Source organism: Mesoplodon densirostris, chromosome 1, assembly GCF_025265405.1.
Source record: "Mesoplodon densirostris isolate mMesDen1 chromosome 1, mMesDen1 primary haplotype, whole genome shotgun sequence".
NCBI classification, from domain to species: domain Eukaryota; kingdom Metazoa; phylum Chordata; class Mammalia; order Artiodactyla; family Ziphiidae; genus Mesoplodon; species Mesoplodon densirostris.
In genome coordinates this window covers 80061211-80084673 of record NC_082661.1, presented here as the reverse complement: position 1 = coordinate 80084673, position 23463 = coordinate 80061211, and the positions used below count along the sequence as shown (strand labels likewise).

The 23463-nt window shown below is 38.4% G+C and overlaps 1 protein-coding gene across 24 annotated transcripts in view; it reads right to left on the bottom strand.

Moving 5' to 3' along the window:
* The window catches only part of ANK2 (ankyrin 2), a 710689-nt gene that overhangs the window by 96010 nt on the left and 591216 nt on the right, over window positions 1-23463 (bottom strand). For 18 of the 24 annotated variants that reach the window (XM_060105174.1, XM_060105137.1, XM_060105190.1 and 15 more), the window contains 5 exons: window positions 23238-23336; window positions 22601-22699; window positions 18490-18687; window positions 14032-14130; window positions 13561-13659 (listed from right to left, as the gene is read on the bottom strand). In XM_060105174.1, the coding sequence (XP_059961157.1) occupies window positions 13561-13659; window positions 14032-14130; window positions 18490-18687; window positions 22601-22699; window positions 23238-23336 (594 nt within the window). The remainder of the gene's footprint in view (window positions 1-13560; window positions 13660-14031; window positions 14131-18489; window positions 18688-22600; window positions 22700-23237; window positions 23337-23463) is intronic. The other 6 variants (XM_060105195.1, XM_060105235.1, XM_060105213.1 and 3 more) reach the window with 1 other exon arrangement.

Genomic DNA, 23463 nt, shown 5'->3' with positions numbered 1-23463 from the left:
AACAAAGACTCCAGCTGACATCTGGTCCCATCCAAATGCTGGAGACCTCCAAATTAAACTGACTAGGAAGAGAAGTAGCTGACATCAAGGTAGACTGCTTCTTCCCAAGACACCAGATCATGACTTCAAGCTTTAACTAAACGTGAAACCCTCTCTTCTCCTTCTTTCCTTTACTCCAGCATTGGCCTGGAAAGATAACACCACTATTCATATCTCCCAGGCCATTGCTAAGAGAAGTAACCTTTCAGACTGCTGGATTTGTCATCAAAAACTCGGATCTGTCCATGAGGTTAGAGACCCCTGGTATGTTTCCCTGTCTCTTATTAATACCCCAAATTTGGGAAATTTTGTGTCCAGGTTCTATGCAAAGAAAGGGATACAAGGCAAGAATAACCAGAATGCAACTGCCTACATGGTCCACAGACCCTTAATACCAGGAGGCATTCATGATTCCAAATTAACTCTCTTTGACAGACCCCTACATCCCTGATTAGGAGTAAATGTTAATGAGGAACCTCTCTTTAACTTTTGAAGATATTCCAGATTCTGTTGCTAAGATAAGAGCTGCCCAACAAAGATCCTTAGACTCTGTGGCCAAAGTTATTCTTGATAATAGGATAGCTCTTGATTATGTTTGAGCTGAGCAAGAGTGTGTGTTGCAGCCAACACCCCCTGCTGCACTTGGATTAACACTTCTGGGGAAGTTGAAACAATTACATAAAATCACTGAGCAAGCCACTTGGCTTAAAAAGGGTGACTCCTTCAATGAGGACTTTCCTTGACTTAGCTGATTTCGGTCTTGGGCACCATGGCTCAGAAGTTCACTCCAAACATTGGGAATTATCCTGCTTATAATAATTATAATAATCTCCCTGGTGCATCGTGTTCTTGCAAAAGCTTTAAATACATGTTCACAGCCACTACCACAAAGCAAGTGATCTCCCTAAGACTGAAACATCAGGAAAGGAACAAAGAGAATAACCAATTTAAAGATTGTGAACCTGAAGCTCTAATCTGTGAATATCACAGGGGTAGAAGAAACATCATAACCTATGGATACCACCAAAGGGATGATAAAAACCATGAGAACTTCAGAGAGGTAGCTGAGAGTGATGCTAATGCCTTAAAGTTTGATCACTTCTTTCAGTTAAGCTGAAAGTCTGATCAAAAGGGGGGAATTGTTAAAAAGAAAAGTCATAGGCCCAAAATGGAGTCACTTGTGCTAGGCCACACCACAAAACCGGGGCTTAATACCTAACCTAACTGAAGCTTCAACCTCCCCAGAAATGTAGTCTTAATTGGTTAGTCAGGAATTTTCTGGTCAGCACCAAGAGCGTAATCTGTCATGTGGGCCCTCACCATCCCCCAAACGAAGATATGGTAATCTGCTACTTGGACCCCTTCTGTCCCCCATATGTAGGATACCTAGGTCTGAAATAATCTTTTTTCTTTATGACTTCCTTGTTCTGCCTTTAAAAACCTTTCCCTTTTTGCAGTCCTTTGGAACTCCTCTCTACTTGCTAGATAGATGCTGCTGATTCATGAATCATTCAATAAAGCCAATTAGATCTTTAAAATTTACTTGATTGAATTTTTTTAAAACAATGCACAGGGTGCCACATGATTCCTTCTATGCTTTCACTCTGGCCTTTCAATCCATGGGGATGTACCACATCTGTGACAGTCTATTTGTCTGACTACCCCCTGGCTGGAATGTCATCAGCTCTGCCTTGTCTGTTATATATCCCTACAATAGAATGACCCCAGGAAACCTGGAAATATAAATCAATTACAAGGACTCTGAGGAACTTATAGCTACTGCAAGGACTCTGCTCTCAAATCAAGTAATCCATGGATATTTCAGGAGCATAAAGTAAGTAATATTTATTTTCCTAAAAAAATTACTCCTTTCTATTGTGTTTATAAAGATTATACCAAAGTTTTATAAAATTTTCCAAATTTTTATACCAAGTGATGAATGTTTGATGAGTAAATGAAATACATATGTTTATATTTTCATAGCAACAAAACAATTTTTTAGTAACTATGGTTACATATGGGATGTGAGGAAGAAAACATGATTCCTCCTCCAAAAATGTCATTTTATGTGAAAAAATTCTGAAGTATTTATTAAAAGAATGTCCTTTGAGGTATGTATCTGTCCACTCCCCTGAAGATATATGAAAATATATATTTACTTCCAAAAGCAGGTAAAATCTACATAGTTCACTTTTTAAAAATCTGAACAGTTAAAATGAGATTTTTCTCTCAACCAAATGTCCATTTGAATGCAGATGAAACCCAGGGGAGGTAAATGATGTTATATAGACAACATGTCTGGCTTCTAAATATCCTAACCATTTCAACAAACACTTAACAAAAAAATATGGCAAACATTTTCAAGTTCTGACAAAATCTCATTGCATTGCTGCATTTATGCCTTTCAGGAGAATACCTGGATTCCAACAAGAAAGTCTTTCCAGTAATACTTATATGTGAACTGACTCAGCAAAAAGGTATCACACGCTAAAGCCTGAGAATTCATATGGAAGCTTTTAAATAAGTCTCAAAGTGCAATTTCATGAAAACTCAAGAACTGCTCAGAAACTAGGGAATAGTTATTCTTGTTAGAGTCAGATTAGAACTTTTGAATCTCAAATGTTATTAGTATTATTAATAATTTAAAAAATAACTTTATTTTTAATTCAGTTACAAATAAGCTTATGTATAGGCATGCTTATGTTTCTACTTCAAAGAGGATATAAAAAAACTGAGTTCCAAAACTTATGTTTCTAATTAGTAGCAGCATTTTTTTTTAACATCTTTATGGAGTATAATTGCTTTACAATATTGTGTTAGTTTCTGCTGTATAACAAAGTGAATCAGTTATACATATACATATATCCCCATATCCCCTCCCTCTTGTGTCTCCCTCCCACCCTCCCTATCCCACCCCTCTAAGTGGTCACAGAGCACTGAGCTGATCTCCCTGTGCTATGCAGCTGCTTCCCACTAGCTATTTTACAATTGGTAGTGTATATATGTCCATGCCACTCCCTCACTTCGTCCCGGCTTACCCCTCCCCATCCCCATGTCCTCCAGGCCATTCTCTACGTTTGTGTCTTTATTCCTGTCCTGCCCCTAGGTTCATCAGAACCACTTTTTTTTAGATTCCATATATATTTGTTAGCATACAGTATTTGTTTTTCTCTTTCTGACTTACTTCACTCTGTATGACAGACTCTAGGTCCATCCACCTCACTACAAATAACTCAATTTCATTTCTTTTTATGGCTGAGTAATATCCCATTGTATATATGTGCCACATCTTCTTTATCCATTCATCTGTCGATGGACACTTAGGTTGCTTCCAGGTCCAGGCTATTGTAAATAGTGCTGCACTGAACATTGTGGCACATGACTCTTTTTGAATTATGGTTTTCTCAGGGTATGTGCCCAGTAGTGGGATTGCTGGATCATATGGTAGTTCTATTTTTATTTTTTTAAGGAACCTCCATACTGTTCTGCATAGTGGCTGTATCAATTTACATTCCCACCAACAGTGCAAGAGGATTCCCTTCTCTCCACACCCTCTTTAGCATTCACTGTTTGTAGGTGTTTTGATGATGGCCATTCTGACCTATGAGGTGATACATCATTGTGGTTTTGATTTGCATTTCTCTAATGATTAGTGATGTTGAGCATCCTTTCATGTGTCTGTTGGCAATCTGTGTATGTTATTTGAAGAAATCTCTATTTAGGTCTTCTGACCATTTTTGGATTTGGTTGTTTGTTTTTTTGATATTGAGCTGAATGAGCTGCTTGTATATATTGGAGATTAACCCTTTATCAGTTGCTTCATTTGCAAATATTTTCTCCCTTTCTGAGGGTTGTCTTTTCGTCTTGTTTATGGTTTCCTTTGTTGTTCAAAAGCTTTTAAGTTTCATTAGGTCCCACTTGTTTATTTTTGTTTTTATTTCCATTTCCCTAGAAGGTGGATCAAAAAGGATCTTGCTGTGATTTATGTCATGGAGTGTTTAATGCATGACATTTAATCCATTTACATTTTTTAACATCTTTATTGGAGTGTAATTGCTTTACAATGGCATGTTAGTTTCTGCTTTATAACAAAGTGAATCAGTTATACATATACATATGTTCCCATATCTCTTCCCTCTGGTGTCTCCCTCGCTTCCACCCTCCCTATCCCACCCCTCTAAGTGGTCACAAACCACCAGCTGATCTATCTGTGCTCTGTGGCTGCTTCCCACTAGCTATCTATTTTACGTTTGGTAGTGTATATATGTCCATGCCACTCTCTCACTTTCTCACAGCTTACCCTTCCCCTTCCCCATATTCTCAAGTCCATTCTCTAGTAGGTCTGTGTCTTTATTCCCATCTTCCCCCTAGTTTCTTCATAACCTTATTTTTTTTTCTTAGATTCCATATATATGTGTTAGCATACGGTATTTGTTTTTCTCATTCTGACTTACTTCACTCTGTATGACAGACTCTAGGTCCATCCACCTCACTACAAATAACTCAATTTCATTTCCTTTTATGGCTGAGTAATATTCCATTGTGTATATGTGCCACATCTTCTTTATCCATTTATCTGTTGATGGACACTTAGGTTGCTTGCATGTCCTGGCTATTGTAAACAGAGCTGCAATGAATATTTTGGTACATGACTCTTTTTGAATTATGGTTTTCTCAGGGTATATGCCCAGTAGTGGGATTCCTGGGTAGTATGGTAGTTCTATTTTTAGTTTTTAAAGGAACCTCCATACGGTTCTCCTTAGTGGCTCTATCAATTTACATTCCCACTAACAGTGCAAGAGGGTTCCCTTTTCTCCACACCCTCTCCAGCATTTATTGTTTCTAGATTTTTTGATGATGGCTATTCTGACCAGTGTGAGATGATATCTCATTGTAGTTTTGATTTACATTTCTCTAATGATTAATGATGTTGAGCGTTCTTTCATGTGTTTGTTGGCAATATGTATATCTTCTTTGGAGAAATGTTTATTTAGGTCTGCTGCCCATTATTGGATTGGGTTGTTTGTTTTTTTGTTATTGAGCTACATGAGCTTCTTGTAAATTTTGGAGATTAATCCCTTGTCAGTTGCTTCATTTGCAAATATTTTCTCCCATTCTGAGGGTTGTCTTTTCGTCTTGTTTATGGTTTCCTTTGCTGTGCAAAAGCTTTGAAGTTTCATTAGGTCCCATGTGTTTATTTTTGTCTTTATTTCCACCTCTCTAGGAGGTGGGTCAAAAAGGATCTTGCTGTCATTTATGTCATAGAGTGTTCTGCCTATGTTTTCCTCTAAGAGTTTGATAGTGTCTGGCCTTACAGTTTGGTCTTTAATCCATTTTGAGTTTATTTTTGTGTATGGTGTTAGGCAGTGTTCTAATTTCATACTTTTACATGTACCTGTCCAGCTTTTCCAGCACCACTTATTGAAGAGACTGTCTTTTCTCCACTGTATATTCTTGCCTCCTTTATCAAAGATAAGGTGACCATATGTGTGTGGGTTTATCTCTGGGCTTTCTATCCTGTTCCATTGTTCTATGTTTCTGTTTTTGAGCCACTACCATACTGTCTTGATTACTGTAGCTTTCTAGTATAGTCTGAAGTCAGGGAGCCTGATTCCTCCAGCTCCATTTTTCGTTCTCAAGATTGCTTTGGCTATTCAGGGTCTTTTGTGTTTCCATACAAATTGTGAAATTTTTTGTACTAGTTCTCTGAAAAATGCCAGTGGTAGTTTGATAGGGATTGCATTGAATCTGTAGATTGCTTTGGGTAGTATACTCATTTTCACAATGTTGATTCTTCCAATCCAAGAACATGGTATATCTCTCCATCTATTTGTATCATCTTTAATTTCTTTCATCAGTGTCTTATAATTTTCTGCATACAGGTCTTTTGTCTGCCCAGGTAGGTTTATTCCTAGATATTTTATTCTTTTTCTTGCAATGGTAAATGGGAGTGTTTTCTTAATTTCACTTTCAGATTTTTCATCATTAGTGTATACTAATGCCAGAGATTTCTGTGCATTAATTTGTATCCTGCTACTTTACCAAATTCATTGATTAGCTCTAGTAGTTTTCTGGCGGCATCTTTAGGATCCTCTATGTGTAGTATCTGTCATCTGCAAACAGTGACAGCTTTACTTCTTCTTTTCCGATTTGGATTCCTTTTATTTCTTTTTCTTCTCTGATTGCTGTGGCTAAAACTTCCAAAACTATGTTGAATAATAGTGGTGCGAGTGGGCAACCTTGTCTTGTTTCTGACCTTAGTGGAAATAGTTTCAGTTTTTCACCATTGAGGACGATGTTGGCTGTGGGTTTGTCATATATGGCCTTTATTATATTGAGGAAAGTTCCCTCTATGCCTACTTTCTGGAGGCTTATTTTATCATAAATTGGTGTTGAATTTTGTCAAAAGCATTCTCTGCATCGATTGAGATGATCATATGGTATTTCTCCTTCAATTTGTTAATATGCTGTATCACATTGATTGATTTGCATATACTGTAGAATACTTGCATTCCTGGGATAAACCCCACTTGATCATGGTGTATGATCCTTTTAATGTGCTGTTGGATTCTGTTTGCTAGTATTTTGTTGAGGATTTTTGCATCTATGTTCATCAGTGTTATTGGCCTGTAGTTTTCTTTCTTTGTGACATCGTTGTCTGGTTTTGGTATCAGGGTGATGGTGACCTCGTAGAATGAGTTTGGGAGTGTTTCTCCCTCTGTTATATTTTGGAAGAGTTTGAGAAGGATAGGTGTTAGCTCTTCTCTAAATGCTTGATAGAATTCGCCTGTGAAGCCATCTGGTCCTGGGCTTTTGTTTGTTGGAAGATTTTTAATCACAGTTTCAATTTCAGTGCTTGTGATAGGTCTGTTCATATTTTCTATTTCTTCCTGGTTCAGTCTCAGCAGGTTGTGCATTTCTAAGAATTTGTCCATTTCTTCCAGGTTGTCCATTTTATTGGCATAGAATTGCTTGTAGTAATCTCTCATGATCCTTTGTATTTCTGCAGTGTCAGTTGTTACTTCTCCTTTTTCATTTCTAATTCTATTGATTTGAGTCTTCTCCCTTTTTTCATGATGAGTCTGGCTAATGGTTTATCAATTTTGTTTATCTTCTCAAAGAACCAGCTTTTAGTTTTATTGATCTTTGCTATCGTTTCCTTCATTTCTTTTTCATTTATTTCTGATCTGATCTTTATGATTTCTTTTCTTCTGTTAACTTTGGTGTTTTTTTGTTCTTCTTTCTCTAATTGCTTTAGGTGCAAGGTTAGGTTGTTTATTTGAGATGTTTCCTGTTTTTTAAGGTGGGATTGTATTGCTATAAACTTCCCTCTTAGAACTGCTTTTGCTGCGTCCCATAGGTTTTGGGTCATCGTGATTTCATTGTCATTTGTTTCTAGGTATTATTTGATTTCCTCTTTGATTTCTTTAGTGATCTCTTGGTTATTAAGTAGTGTATAGTTTAGTCTCCACGTGTTTGTATTTTTTACAGATCTTTTCCTGTAATTGATATCTAGTCTAATAGCGTTGTGGTCAGAAAAGATACTTGATATGATTTCAATTTTCTTAAATTTACCAAGGCTTGATTTGTGACCCAACATATTATCTATCCTGGAGAATGTTCCATAAGCTTTTGAGGAAAATGTGTATTCTATTGTTTTTGGATGGATTGTCCTATAAATATCAATTAAGTCCATCTTCTTTAATGTATCATTTAAAGCTTGTGTTTCCTTATTTATTTTCATTTTGGATGATCTGTCCATTGGTGAAAGTGGGGTGTTAAAGTCTCCTACTATGGTTGTGTTACTGTCGATTTCCACTTTTACGGCTGTTAGTATTTGCCTTATGTATTGAGGTGCTCCTATGTTGGGTGCATAAATATTTACAATTGTTATATCTTCTTCTTGGATGGATCCCTTGATCATTATGTAGTGTCCTTCTTTGTCTCTTGTTATAGTCTTTATTTTAAAGCCTATTTTGTCTGATATGAGAATTGCTACTCCAGCTTTCTTCTGATTTCCATTTGCATGGACTGTCTTTTTCCATCCCCTCACTTTCAGTCTATATGGTTCCCTATGTCTGGAGTGGGTCTCTTATAGACAGCATATATACAGGTCTTGTTTTTGTATCCATTCAGCCAGTCTGTGTCTTTTGGTGGGAACATTTAATCCATTTACATTTAAGGTAATTATCGATATGTATGTTCCTATTCCCATTTTCTTAATGGTTTTGGGTTTGTTATTGTAGGTCTTTTCCTTCTCTTGTGTTTCTTGCCTAAGGAAGTTCCTTTAGCATTTGTTGTAAAGCTGGTTTGGTGGTGCTGAATTCTCTCTGCTTTTGCTTGTCTGTAAAGATTTTAATTTCTCCATCAAATCTGAATGAGATCCTTGCTGGGTAGAGTGATCTTTGTTGTAGGTTTTTCTCCTTCATCACTTTAAATATGCCCTGCCACTCCCTTCTGGCTTGCACAGTTTCTGCTGAAAGATCAGCTGTTAACCGTATGGGGATTCCCTTGTGTGTTATTTGTTGTTTTTCCCTTGCTACTTTTAATATGTTTTCTTTGTATTAATTTTTGATAGTTTGATTAATATGTGTCTTGGCATGTTTCTCCTTGGATTTATCCTGTATGGGACCCTCTGTGCTCCCTGGACTTCATTAACTGTTTCCTTTTCCAAATTAGGGAAGTTTTCAACTATAATCTCTTCAAATATTTTCTCAGTCCCTTTCTTTTTCTCTTCTTCTTCTGGGACCCCTATAATTCGAATGTTGGTGCATTTAATGTTGCCCCAGAGCTCTCTGAGACTGTCCTCAGTTCTTTCCATTCTTTTTTCTTTATTCTGCTCTGCAGTAGTTATTTCCACTATTTTGTCTTCCAGGTCACTTATCTATTCTTCTGCCTCAGTTATTCTGCTATTGATCCCTTCTAGAGTATTTTTAATTTCATTTATTGTGTTGTTCATCATTGTTTGTTTGCTCTTTTGTTCTTCTAGGTCCTTGTTAAATGTTTCTTGCATTTTCGCTATTCTATTTCCAAGATTTTGGATCAGCTTTACTATCATTATTCTGAACTCTTTTTCAGGTAGACTGCCTATTTCCTCTTAATTTTTAGGTCTGGTGGGTTTTTACCTTGCTCCTTCATCTGCTATATGTCTTTCTATCATCTCATTTTGCTTATCTTACTGTGTTTGGGGTCTTCTTTTCGCAGGCTGCAGGTTTGTTGTTCCCGTTGTTTTTGGTGTCTGTCCCCAGTGGCTAAGGTTGGTTCTGTGGGTTGTGTAGGCTTCCTGGTGGAAGGGACTAGTGCCTGTGTCCTGGTGGATGAGGCTGGATCTTGTCTTTCTGGTGGGCAGGTCCACGTCTGGTGGTGTGTTTTGGGGTGTCTGTGGCCTTATTATGATTTTAGACAGCCTCTCTGCTAATGGATGGGGCTGTGTTCCTGTCTTGCTAGTTGTTTGGCATAGGGTGTCCAGCACTGTAGCTTGCTGGTCGTTGAGTGAAGCTGGGTCTTGATGTTGAGACGGAGATCTCTGGTAGATTTTTGCCATTTGATATTACGTGGAGCTGGGAGGTCTCTTGTGGACCCGTGTCCTGAAGTTGGCTCTCCCGCCTCAGAGGCACAGCACTGACTCCTGGCTGGAGCACCAAGAGCCTTTCATCTACACGGCTCAGAATAAAAGGGATAAAAAATAGAAAGAAAGAAAGAGGATAAAATAAAATAAAATAAAGTGAAGTAAGATAAAATAAAATAATTAAAATAAAAAATAAATATTATGAAAAAAAATTTTTAAAGTAAAAAAAAAAAAAAGAACGGATGGACAGAATCCTAGGACAAATGTTGAAAGCAAAGCTATACAGACAAAATCTCCCACAGAAGCATACACATACAAACTCACAAAAAGAGGAAAAGGTGAAAAAATAATATATCGTGCTCCCAAAGTCCACCTCCTCAATTTGGGATGATTTGTTGTCTATTCAGGTATTCCACAGATGCAGGGTACATCAAGTTGATTGTGGAGATTTAATCCGCTACTCCTGAGGTTGCTGGGAGAGACTTCCCTTTCTCTTCTTTGTTCACACAACTCTGGGATTCAGCTTTGGATTTGGCCCCGCCTCTGCATGTAAGTCGCCTGAGGGCATCTGTTTTTCACTCCGACAGGACCGGGTTAAAGGAGCAGCTGATTCAGGGGCTCTGGGTTACTCAGGCCGCAGGGAGGGAGGGGTACGGGATGCTGGGAGAGCCTACAGTGGCAGAGGCCGGCGTGACATTGCACTAGCCTGATGTGCGCCATGCATTCTCCCGGGGAAGTTGTCCCTGGATCATGGGACCCTGGCAGCGGCGGGCTGCACAGGCTCCCGGGAGGGAAAATGTGGATAGTGACCTGTGCTCGCACACAGGCTTCTTGGTGGCAGCAGCAGCAGCCTTAGCGTCTCATGCCCGTCTCTGCAGTCCGCACTGATAGCCGCGGCTTGCACCCGTCTCTGGAGCTGCTTTAATCAGCGCTCTTAATCCCCTCTCCTCGTGCACCAGGAAACAAAGAGGGAAGAAAAAGTCTCTTGCCTCTTTGGCAGGTCCAGACTTTTTCCCCGGACCCCCTCCCAGCTAGGTGTGGCGCACTAGCCCCCTTCAGGCTGTGTTCACGCAGCCAACCCCAGTCCTCTCCCTGGGACCTAACCTCCGAAGCCTGAGCCTCAGCTCCAAGCCCCCGCCTACTTCGGTGGGTGAGCCCACAAGCCTCTCGGGCTGGTGAGTGCTGGTCGGCACTGATCCTCTGTGCGGGAATCTCTCCGCTTTGCCCTCTGCACCCCTGTTGCTGCGCTCTCCTCCATGGCTCCAAAGCTCCCCCCTCTGCCACCCACAGTCTCTGTCCACGAAGGGGTTTTTAGTGTGTGGAAACCTTTCCTCCTTCACAGCTCCCTCCCAGAGGTGCAGGTCCCGTCCCTTTTCTTTTGTCTGTGTTTTTTCTTGTTTCTTTTGCCCTACGTAGGTATGTGGGGGAGTTTCTTGCCTTTTGGGAGGTCTGAGTTCTTCTGCCAGCATTCAGTAGGTGCTCTGTAGGAGCAATTCCACGTGTAGATGTATTTCTGATGTATCTGTGGGGAGGAAGGTGATCTCCGCGTCTTACTCTTCCGCCATCTTCTCCTCGAGCCCCAGTCCCTTTACTTTTAAGGTGATTATCAATTTGTATGTTCTTATTACCATTTTCTTAACTGTTTTGGGTTTGTTATTGTAGGTCTTTTCCTTCTCTTGTGTTTCTTGCCTAGAGAAGTTCCTTTAGCATTTGTTGTAAAGCTGGTTTGGTGGTGCTGAATTCTCTTAAACTTTGCTTGTCCGTAAAGGTTTTAATTTCTCCATTGAATCTAAATGAGATCCTTTTTGGGTAGAGCAATCTTGGTTGTAGGTTCTTCCCTTTCATCACTTTAAATATGTCCTGCCACTCCCTTCTGGCTTGCAGAGTTTCTGCTGTAAGATCAGCTGTTAACCTTACGGAGATTCACTTGTATGTTATTTATTGCTTTTCCCTTGCTGCTTTTAATATTTTTTCTTTGTATTTAATTTTTGATAGTTTGAGTAATATGTGTCTTGGTGTGTTTTTCCTTGGATTTATCCTGTATGGGACTCTCTGCCCTTCCTGGACTTGATTGACTATTTCCTCTCTCATGTTAGGGAAGTTTTCAACTATAATGTCTTCAAATATTTTCTCAGACCCTTTCTTTTTCTCTTCTTCTTCTGGGACCCCTACAATTGGAATGTTGGTGCATTTAATGTTGTCCCAGAGGTCTCTGAGACTGTCCTCAATTCTTTTCATTCTTTTTTCTTTATTCTGCTCTGCAGTAGCTATTTCCACTATTTTATCTTCCAGGTCACTTATCCATTCTTCTGCCTCAGTTATTCTGCTATTGATTCCTTCTAGAGTATTTTAAATTTCATTTATTGTTTTGTTCATAACTGTTTGTTTGCTCTTTAGTTCTTCTAGGTCCTTGTTAAACGTTTCTTGTATTTTCTCCATTCTATTTCCAAGATTTTGGAACATCTTTACTATCATTATTCTGAACTCTTTTTCAGGTAGACTGCCTATTTCCTCTTCCTATGTTTGGTTTGGTGGGTTTTTACCTTGCTCCTTCATCTGCTGCATTTTTCTCTGTCTTCTTATTTTGTTTAACTTACTGTGTTTGTGGTCTCCTTTTCGCAGGCTGCCGGTTCGTAGTTCCCGTTATTTTTGGTGTCTGCCCCCAGTGGGTGAGGTTGGTTCAGTGGGTTGTGTAGGCTTCCTGGTGGAGGGGACTGGTGCCTGTGGTCTCGTGGTGTGGCTGGATCTTGTCCTTCTGGTGGGCAGGGCAGTGTCTGGTGGAACACCTGTATATCTTTTTTTCTTTTCCTTTGTGCTTTTCTAGTTTCACTTGAAGTGCAACCCACTGTTCAGACCAGAGTTTCTAGTGTGAAATGGCTGTGCCCAACACCTCAGCTTGTCAGGCCATGTGCCTGAGCGCTATGCTCCACACAGGCAGCTCTCGCTCTCTCTCTCTCTCTCACTCTCACTCTCTTTCTCTCTTTTTCTGTGTCAGTTGTGTAGTCTGTCTGTCTTATCCCCCTGGGAAGCCTCACCAGAAGCTCTGCCCAGCCCTGGAGCCTTTTTATTCTCTTTGTGCTTATTCTAGTTTTACTTGCTCATAGGGTACCACATGCAGAGGCCTCGAACCCAGTGCTTCAGACCAGAGTTCCTCATGGAAATCGAGACACCACGACAGCTCACCTTAAGATGGTGGCGGCTAATTAGTATCATCTTGAATGATGACTTTGAAAACTCCCAAATGTGCTCACACTAATTTCCTTGAGCCTATTCACACAGCTGCAATTAGTGATTTCTGATACATAAACTTAAAAAAATGCAATTACATACTTCTTTGGATCAAGAAAATTGGAGCTGCAGGTTATATTATGCATAGTAGCAGTAGTTATTTTACGCATTTCTCTACCTTGAAATAAGTTGAATATACCGAAGTATGGTTTTATGTTCCCATAATGCTTTGCAGGATAGGACCCTTCAGATGGCACTGGGAAAAACAGTCAGCTCTGCATTATCTTTGAAAACTTCCAAGCCAGGCCTTACACAGTATTGCCTCACTGAGCACAACCACATGGTAGTCCAAATGTGACAGAATTCATTAAAAATGAAAGGCATGCAGTCCAGGCTGCCTGTCTGTATTTCCTCACCAGAGACTGAGAGCTAGGGGAGGGCCAAGGCCCTGAAACAATGTAAAGGAAATCGGCCAGAACATCAAGATATTCTAGCCAGCATCTATTGTATCCTGTAGTAAATTGTTATATCGATGTCGCCTACATGGTTGTCAAAGGTTATTAGAATGAAAAGTCCCAAACAATTGTACAAAACTACATCACTTATTCAAAATCACTAAGAAGAACTAAAAAGAAAATATGTTTGTAACTATGGTGAGCTACTGAAGTGTCCATATGGCCAAACCATTTGCTTTTAGAAAATAAAAATGAGTACATGTATTTTACCTTGGTTTTTGCATTGACATTTGCTCCCTGCTTCAGAAGAAAGTTGACCATTTTCACGTTTCCATAGTGACAGGCCACAATTAAAGGAGTGTAACCAAGCTATAAATAATAATAAACAAATATATTACTACTCTAGTAGTTAATACTCAAGGGGAAAGGAGGGCATGGAGGGAAGCAAATACAGGAAGAAAAGTGCAAGTCTTCCTGACTAGCTGAAGTAATGAGGGAGAGAGGGTAAACCTAAGTCTGCAAAGTTGGAATCTTTTTGCAAAGATTCCTAATATCTGCTATCCATTTGGACTTGATTTCAGCAAAAATGGAGAACCATTATAGATTTGTGAGCAGGAGAGTCATAACTAATTCAGAATGGGCTTTGAGGAGGGGGAACTTGGACTTTTGGTGACCTGAATGGGGGCTACTGGGAATAATCCAAGTCAGAACCTGTCACAAGATTACAGTGATTCGCTTTACCTTTGTGTGAGCATCCTGGTCAGCCCCATGCTTGGTGAGAATATCAGCAACATTCACTTTATCTTCCTGGGCTGCAAGGTGTAAGGATGTGAGTCCACTCTATAGAGAGAAGGGAAGCAAAGGGGTACAATTGAAGAAGAAAATACATTGTATCATCTATAATACTATGTCTTGAAAAATCCTGAAAAATTCATAGCCTCTCTCTAGAAACTGCATTTTCTGATATCTAAGACAAACCCTCCAAGTTAATATGACTTTCCACCTAAGACATACTCTCTAAGTTACTGAACACTTTCTTCAAATTACATTTTCTATACTCTGTACTTATGATGTGAGCCTTTAAAATAACTCAGCTAGGGCCTCCCTGGTGGCGCAGTGGTTGAGAGTCCGCCTGCCGATGCAGGGGATACGGGTTCGTGCCCCGGTCTGGGAGGATCCCATATGCCGCGGAGCAGCTGGGCCCGTGAGCCATGGCCGCTGGGCCTGCGCATCCGGAGCCTGTGCTCCGCAACGGGAGAGGCCACAACAGTGAGAGGCCCACATAACGCAAAAAGGAAAATAAATAAATAAATAAATAAAATAAAATAACTCAGCTAATAAGCTTCCAAACAACATTTATTTCAAACCCATCTGTGCCTCCTGTTGAATCAATTTATTTCCTTAAATAATGGACCAACCAGTTACTACTTCTACATTATAACCACAGCAATAATTTATATTTTCATCAATAAAACATCACATCAATGAAAAAAATGTCCAGAGTTACAGGAAATGAGTTCAGAATAATTTTCTCCAGCATCCAAAGATAGCATATTATTTTGGGGGTTCCTCTAAGTGCTAAATAGTGACCCCATCATTTATATATTGCCCCATAAATTTGGCCAGTTTTATGTAAATGTCCTGGCACACATATATCAAGTAATTATTTAAATTATTTGAACATGCAATTAAAGTACAGTTAAGAATTAATAAAAGATGAAAGAATAGAGAAAGGAGGAGGGAAAAGTGGTTTATTCAGTCAATGCCACAGTCTGGCAGTGTCACTACATATGCAAGTATCTCCCATCAAGCAAAATTGAAATTTAAAGAGTATCTTTAAAACCTAAATCATTTGTATGTTTAACCAGTGTTTTTTGAGTACCTTTCACATGCCAGGAAGTGTTCTAGGCACTCGAATATATCAGTGAATAAAAGTTTCTGCCCTTTTAGAGCTTATATTCCAGCTAACAGTATATTCATGCCGTATGTTTCTCTCCTGCTATATTGTTCAAATACCTAGTATATTTATCCTCTTCCTGTACATCCTGCATCAGTATACTGAGGTATCTTACTTGTCCACTGAGTTGGCACCCCCTCTCCCCCAATTCACATCCAATTAAAGTTGACCAGCCCTCTTAACCATGGCTCTGCAGGCCTGCTTTACTTCTATAAACTGACAAGTTCTCTGACCTTTAAAAAATCGAAGTGATATTTACAGAGGAAGAAAAAATTCTCCAACTAGAGAAAGGGCTTTATATTTAAGAGTCCAAGGCTTTTTGATTCTTAGAGTTCTGGCTGAGCTCAGTTTTTGTTTTTCATTTTTTTTTTTTTTTTGGCTGTGCCGTGCAGCTTGTGGGATCTTAGTTCTCCAACGAGGGATCGAACCCAGGTCCTTGGCAGTGAAAGCTCTGAGTCCTAACCACTGGACCACCAAGGAATTCTGGAGCTCAACTTTGAGTTTCATAAACCATGAGGATGAGGTGGAATATGCACCCTTTTGCATTAAAATGTTATCACTTCTAAACAAATAGTATACAGTCCTAAAGTATAAACAGTATGAATATTAGGACAAAACAGAAGATTATTCTTCATGTTGTTTTTGTCCATATTAAAATAGCGAACATAAAAATATTTCTCCTTTGAGATCATCGGTCTTTTAAAAATGTTATTGAAGTGATCATCAAATATCTCAAAGGCATCTTTAATGGCCTTTCAAATACATGTGCTGTTTTCTACATGATTTTGCAGAATGGATTTTCTACAATATAAGATTGCAAACTAACAACCAGTATGAAAATCCTCTATGGTTTATTATGGTAAGCTTGCATACCTAAATCAAATTATGTAAACCTTCCTAATAAATTAAGAAAATAGAAGATGTTGAGGAGTTCTTTTCAAAAAAAGTAATTTATTTCCTAAGACGTACCGGTGGACTCTACAGTCGGTTTTATTTTATTATTACATGGTGATTAGATAAGGAATGTAATATCATTTCTATATTACAGTTCTTACTGAGAAATAATCATTTAGAGAATATGAAATTACTGATTTTAGTTGGTCTTAAGTAGAAAAAGAATATATGTAATTTACAAAAACAGGAGAATTTATTATCGGCTTTGCTTATTACCTGAGATACTTTCATGGTTGCATTATCTTATAATTTATTTATTTCATATATAACTTATTTATTATTATAATGTATAATTATAAATAATACCAACCAAAAGCCAGAGTTATATTTTTATATATTATATTGTTATTCAGATATATCTTAACATATTTACTAACATTTTACTCTAGTAGCAAATATCAGTACATCATGCCTTTGTCTTTAAGACACCATCCAATGTTGAAATCATTGTTATAAAGATAACATAAATACATTGTGATTCAAATTGAATATTTTTCTCAATTGCTGAGTGGAGAAAATACTCAAAAATACTCATGAAATATTTGCTGATTGACTGCTATAATTCTCTCAAAGGAAGTAATGTGTTTAGAAGAATATTATCAGGGAGAACATAGTGAACTGATTCCAGATATGTATCTACAATTTTTATGAATTAAAAATTATACCATCAGAAGCACTGTGTGATCAGTTTCATGAAATGTCTAGAATTTCCATTCTACTCAAAATTTTGCCTGATTTGTTTATGGATTTCTTGTGTTTATTTTTTAATGAAGATCTGTTTTTAATGGACAATAAACACTTACATGACTCATTTGTATACTGATGTTAAATGAAATATTCTACTATTGGTTTCATGGTGACACTATCCCCAATGGGGTAAAAGACCACCTGAGAGGCATGATTTTAATGACCACAAGGAAATCCATGCCCCGGACTTTAATGACTGTCTGACACACTGAATTTCACCATAAGGCTTCATCATGTTCATTCTTGTTAAAATGCAAATATCTTTTGGAGGGCTAACCGTGTAATTAGTCTCACCATGCCTTAAAAAAGGATCTCAGAGGCCTTTTGATAGAGAAGAGAGAAGTGCGTAAGGGCAAGGGATGTACTGAAACTTCTGAGTGATAAAGACACAGAATAGGGCTCTAGAGGCATTCAAAACAGCCTGTCTTTTTCACAGCTCTTTCTAAAGGACATAAGCTACACGACCCATTTACAAATGTTATTAAGACCAACTTACTACTGAGTCTCCAAAAGTACTAATTAATTCAACAGTGAGTTGTGGAAAACATCTTATTTGTATATTTGTGGAAAATCCTAAGAAACTTAATTTTCACTAAACCCACACCACGTGTTACAAAAAAGTATTAGGAGATCTAACTGATGAGCTAACTTACAAATACAGGCTCCAATTTTTTGTTTCTCAGCAGCTGGCTCCAATGGAGTACATAGAAGTATATATAGATATAAATATATAGATATAGATACAGATATAGATATAGATAAGATAGATAGGGGTATAGCTATATATGGAGAGAGACTGACATGTACTTGTAAAAATCTAAATATTTTAATATTTGAATTATCTCTTTTTCTGATATGTCCCTAACTATTACTCTATTAGAGCTAATATGCTGTCCACAAAGGCTATTCTCTGGAGAGGTGCTTTATCTGACCACTTCCACAGCAACCAGCCAAGCTAGGCTCAACTGAAGCTGGCTCAGAAATCTTTATTTTACTGAGTTCCCTGCTCCCAGCCAACAGGTGCCTCTGAAGCTCAGCCCAGCTGAAAATGACTTAGGTCATGGGTATAGACCAGCAGCTTAGAAGCAAATGCTTGGGCCAGAACACAGATGAAACTGTCACCTCTCTCCCTCTCTGGAATTTGGAATTAGGACCAGCAGGTACCATGGCAACCTGGGCTGACTGCTTGAATTGCAGCGATGCTGATTATTGGCAGCTATAGGGTAGCCTCTTTGGTCACATACACAGAGACGCTCAGGAAGCAGATCCACAAAGAGAGGCAAGTGAAACTGACTTCTCGGGAAAAGTCAAGACGCAAACATGCAGCCCTGCAGGCAGAGTCTGTGAGCCTCATTCCTTGCTTCATTGTGATCTTCCAGTCCCTCATGAGGCTTGACTCCTTTGCTACACTTGAATTCTATGAGATATTCCCGTTTCTCTTTAAAACCTGCCCCCCTTTTGTTCCAAATTATCTTAGATTGGTTTCTATTTACATTCATTCAGAAGACTCTTCACTAAAGCAAGAGGCAAAACTGGAATACCTTGGTTGACATGTGGATATTTGCTCCCTTATCCAGAAGCAAGGTGACCATATCTGTGTGCCCCTCTTGCGAGGCCAGATGGAGTGGAGTGACTCCTTGCTTTGTCACAATGTTCGTCTCTGCTCCATAGTTCAGGAGTGTGGAAGCTATCTGCATTTGATTCTTCTTGGCAGCAATATGTAAAGGAGTATAGCCATTCTAAAAAAGTAAAGATAAAACACATGTAATTTGTAAGCTTAGCAATGGCCGTGATATATGTCTGAAGGAAATAAGAATCTCTAATCAACAGAAAAGTTAAAAGTGCGTTTATAGTAAATGCAAATTCTTGCCCATCATAAGTTTCCATCCAACAACACCCAAATCTTTGCAAGCTCCATGTCACAAGGCACCCCATTCTACTTACATGTAAGACAGATATAGACACAAATGCCCCAAAGCTTAAAATCTCCCCCTCATAATGCTGCTCCTGAAGAGCAATAAGCCAGATTGCTCTTCTATATGACTGTCCTTTAAATACCTGGTGATGGTTTTCATATCTCCCTTTAGTCTTCACTTTTCCAGGCTAAATTTCCCATTCCTTCAACTATTCCTGACAGAAGCCCCATTTCTAGAGCTCTCTCCATTAAGGATGACCTGCTCTAGACTGATTCTAGTTTGTTGATATAGCTCTTGAATTGTGCTGCCTGGAACTGAATACTACATTTCACACATGGTTTTAGTAGAAGAGAATAAAATGGAATTATTTCTATGGTCTTGTTATAACATTCCTACTAATGTGCTTCTGGTTGGGTTGTACTTTTTACTCACTCAACAACTATTTAGTAGGTGCCTAGCATATGCTCGTCAGTGTGCTAGGTGTGGGGATATAGAGGTGGACAAGACCTGATCCCTGTCTTTAAGAGGCTGCATTCTGGTGAAAAAATATTAATAAAATAGGCTTCTATTAATCCTATTAGGTTAATTATTTAATTAATCCTATTAGGTGGTCAGTTAAAATCCTGGATCCCCCCTTCATCTCTACAAAGTGCTCAAAAGTAGCAATCAGAGGCTACTAGTTTTATGTGGGAGTTTGTGGAGAGGACCAGAGGAACTCATACTTTGTTTACAACAGCCAAACTTTAAACCCCATACTTAGTTAAAAAAACAAACAAACAAACAAAAGCCTGGAACAAGTGTAAGTCTGGAACCTGTATTGTTTCCTTTCCTTTTCTTTATCTAGTCAGGTAGAATTTTCCATGAAAAATGCGTGATAGAAATGAAAAACAGTGGCTTTGCCACTGACTGTGGCATGCTGAAGGGAAAGACTGCATATTGATCAAGGGCTTCTTGTGAAAGTCTAAGAATTTTAGGTCATAGGATTTCCTGAAGTCTAAGTGCAAAGGGTACCAAAAAAATAAAAAGGAGTTTTGAGAATTTAAATGCCCTTATGTGTTGTCATGAAACCTTGATCTTCAAACGTCCCTACATTATCTATCTATTCTGTCTTCCTTTCTCCAAGCCAAAATAAGCATCTTTCAGTTCAGATGAATGATATTTCCCTCTAAGCTACTCAAGAAATTCAGCAGCTCTTCTTGGAAGTCCTTTCATAGGTCCTTGATGTTCCACGTCCTCTAGAACATTGCATTTGGACCGTGGGCTCTATTAAATAAAAGGGCACATAGATTTTTGTGGAACCTATAAGTTTAAACACTTTTTTGGCTACAGTGGGCTTTCTTCAGCCCCAACTCCCCCTATTTCTGCAGCACAGGCTTCACCAAGGCTAAGCAAAGAATCAGTAAACCTACCAAGTTTAGGTAAAGTCAGAGACCTATGTGGAGGAGGACAGGGAGGTTTTAACATAACAACATAAGAGATCATCAAAGAGAGTGTCAAATTTTTAGTAATATAAGAGGTCTGACTGTCCAGCAGATACTCAACCTGCAAGTCTGAAGAACCCTCCTAACTCCACATAGAGTCAAAGTTTTTGGAACCAAATAACAATAACAACAACAAAACCCAATGAAGACTAAGAAAAGATTCCGGATTTTGGTAGAAAGAAGCAAAGAGGTTCTAGGGTTCAAGGGACCACGTGTGTTGAGAGGTGGGATGGGGAACTGTAGTGAATAGAGTGTCAAAAGTGGAGTTAGGGGTGGGGTCCAACCAACTGGCAGCCTCTCAGACCGGCCCCCGAGCTACAGGACTTATGCTGATGGACAGGCGAGGTCAGATGAGTGGAAGACACTAGAGGAGCCCCCTGAAGCCCCCCTAGTGCAGACCCTGGAGTAGAGGATGCTCTCCCTAGTCTTCTGGACTTTGTTAATGTGTGCCAAAGAGTAAGGACCACACTCTATAGAGGCTGGAGATCATGGGTACATTTGTCTCTTTAGAAGAACCATACACATTACTTTAAAAGTTAGGTCTTCTCTCCCTGGTAGATTGAGAGCCCACTGTGGGAGGAGAACAGGTGTTTTATAGTTTTACTACAATCCCTTCTTTATACATATGTGTTGTATTGGGTGTTGATAAAGTCATATCTTTGTTCAAAATGGTCAGCCTAGAAAGTTAATGAAAAAAAATACTGGCATGTTAAATGAGCATATTTTTTTATTCCATTGGAATAGTCGCTCAGTCTTCATTCTTCCATTCAAATTTATTGAGACCCCACATAATACTGAATGAGACACCTCAGAGCTATGCAAAGATGAATATGACATGATTAATGTCCTCAAGTAGTTTATAATCTAGTAGGAAGAAAGACATAAAACAAATGCATGATTGATGAGATTACAGAGAAAGGGTTATAAAGAAATAAGAATGGTATGTGCAATAAAAACATTTGTCCTGCTCTTTTGACAGTGTAAATATTTTATTATAAGCCGTATATTTGTACCAATAAAATATGCATATGTGTGTATATATACATACATATATAGATCTATATATAGGTATTGGTACAAAGTTATACATATATAATATTTTATTATATATAATTTGTTTATATACAAAATATACTTTCACATAGAGTATTCCATTTTATTATATATGTATAATGTGTATAATTTAAATAGACATGTGAGTATATATGTACATAGTTATATAATAGAAGTGGAATATTTCTCCTCTACTGCTTTGGGATGCAGTAGACCTAGTGGTTAAGAGTGACGCCTCTAAAGTCAGATTGTCTGAGGTCAAATCCTAGCTCTGTCAATTATTAGTCATGTGACTTTGTACATACAAAGTAACCTATTTAAATCTCACTTCCTCATCTGTAAAATAGAAATCATTATAATACCAATCTCATGGGATTATTATGAGATTAAATGAGATATTGCATGTAAAATGCTAGGCACAGTGTTTGGCACGTAAGTGGTAATAGTTGTTGCTTTATTATGTCATCTAATATAGCATGAATATTTTCCCACAAGAAATATTTTTCTTTTTAAATAAACTATGACATCTTCTCAATATATATTTACTGAATGAATAAATGAAAGATACATTGATGACTTTATCTGTTATATGACATTTATGTATATTTTCAGTGTAATAAAGAGGCAGCTCAAATGGTGGGAAACACTCTGTCCAAAGGTTCAAGTCTTAGTTGGAGCTGTTTTATGAGTTGGTGCTACACATACCCCCAAAATGCATTCCTAGCCTAGGAACTTGGAAGGGTGTATGCTATAGTTAACACGAATGAAACATGTAAAAAACAAAGAGTCTTTCATATAGAGCACAGTGAAAAATTTGAAGTCAGAAGGAATGAGTGAATAAAAAAAAGGGTAGGTGTATCATGACATTCTGTTTATACGAGAGAAGGGAAAACCTGAACTGCCTTTCTTACGTTTAATTTCTCAAAACTCATACTTGTGTGTCTAAAACACTGAGTGTTGGCAATCAGAGTCATCTGTATTGGTTCCTGGGCACGTCCCCTTAGTATTTGCTGACTTGTAAAAAATCTTAAAAGGCTTTGTGGAAGCAAACGGTCGGGGAAAAAAAAAAAAAAAAGGACAATACCAAAAGCTACTATTGCCAGGACTGGTTGCAGTTATATCAGCACCATGTGCTTAATTCCCATGTCCGGTCAGATTAGAGTTACACCCTACAGTCTATAAATCCTTTCTGTGTTCCTCACCTTGGCAGTGGCATGAGGGGAAGCACCCTTCTCCAGTAACAGCAGCGCCACCTTCTGGTTGTCATAATGAGCAGCAACATGGAGCGGGGTAAGGCCATTCTGTAATGGGTGTGTTGAAGTTTCAGTATTAATAAATTAGCATTAGCTGCCCTGAAGCTGCCAGGATGCAAGGAAACTGGTATCGATTAAGTCCATGTTAATTAATTAATATAGTCAATAGGAAAAAATAAAAATAAATACCTCATGATTTTCTTATTAGAAACATAACTAAAACTGAAAATGATACGTTGAGCTTTCAGTTAGCACAGGGAATCTTGATTCCACCATAATTAAAAGTCTAAAATGCCATGTAAGGATTATCACGTTAACATTGCAAGGATTCTTCTTAATATAGAGAAGTTCTGGGCCCTGTTGTGACAGGAACACACATTTGAGGCACAGCTCTTTTAAACACCTTCTGAATCAGTGTATATGTGGGCAGGTCACGGACACCACCATCATATCTAGTTGGTATAGTTTCATCCGTTACATTCATATTCCTTTAAGAAGAGTGAGCAAAATATCTTGAAATGCAGATCTCCCAAGCGTCCAACTTGACCGAGTTATATAACAAACATAAATGCTTGAAAACTTTTACCTTCCCTGCAGAATCTGCAGCAGCACGGCGTTGTAAGAGAAGTTTTGCCACATCCAGGCTTCCATACTTGGCTGCTACGTGCAAGGGTGTGAAACCCTTCTGAAAATGTGAAGAACAAAAGTAAAATGTAGCAGTTTTCTTTGTGACAGCTAACAAAATCTTTTTTTTACTGATTAACATAGTAAGCAAACTTATGTTGATTTTCCATTTGGGAAAAATACTGGGA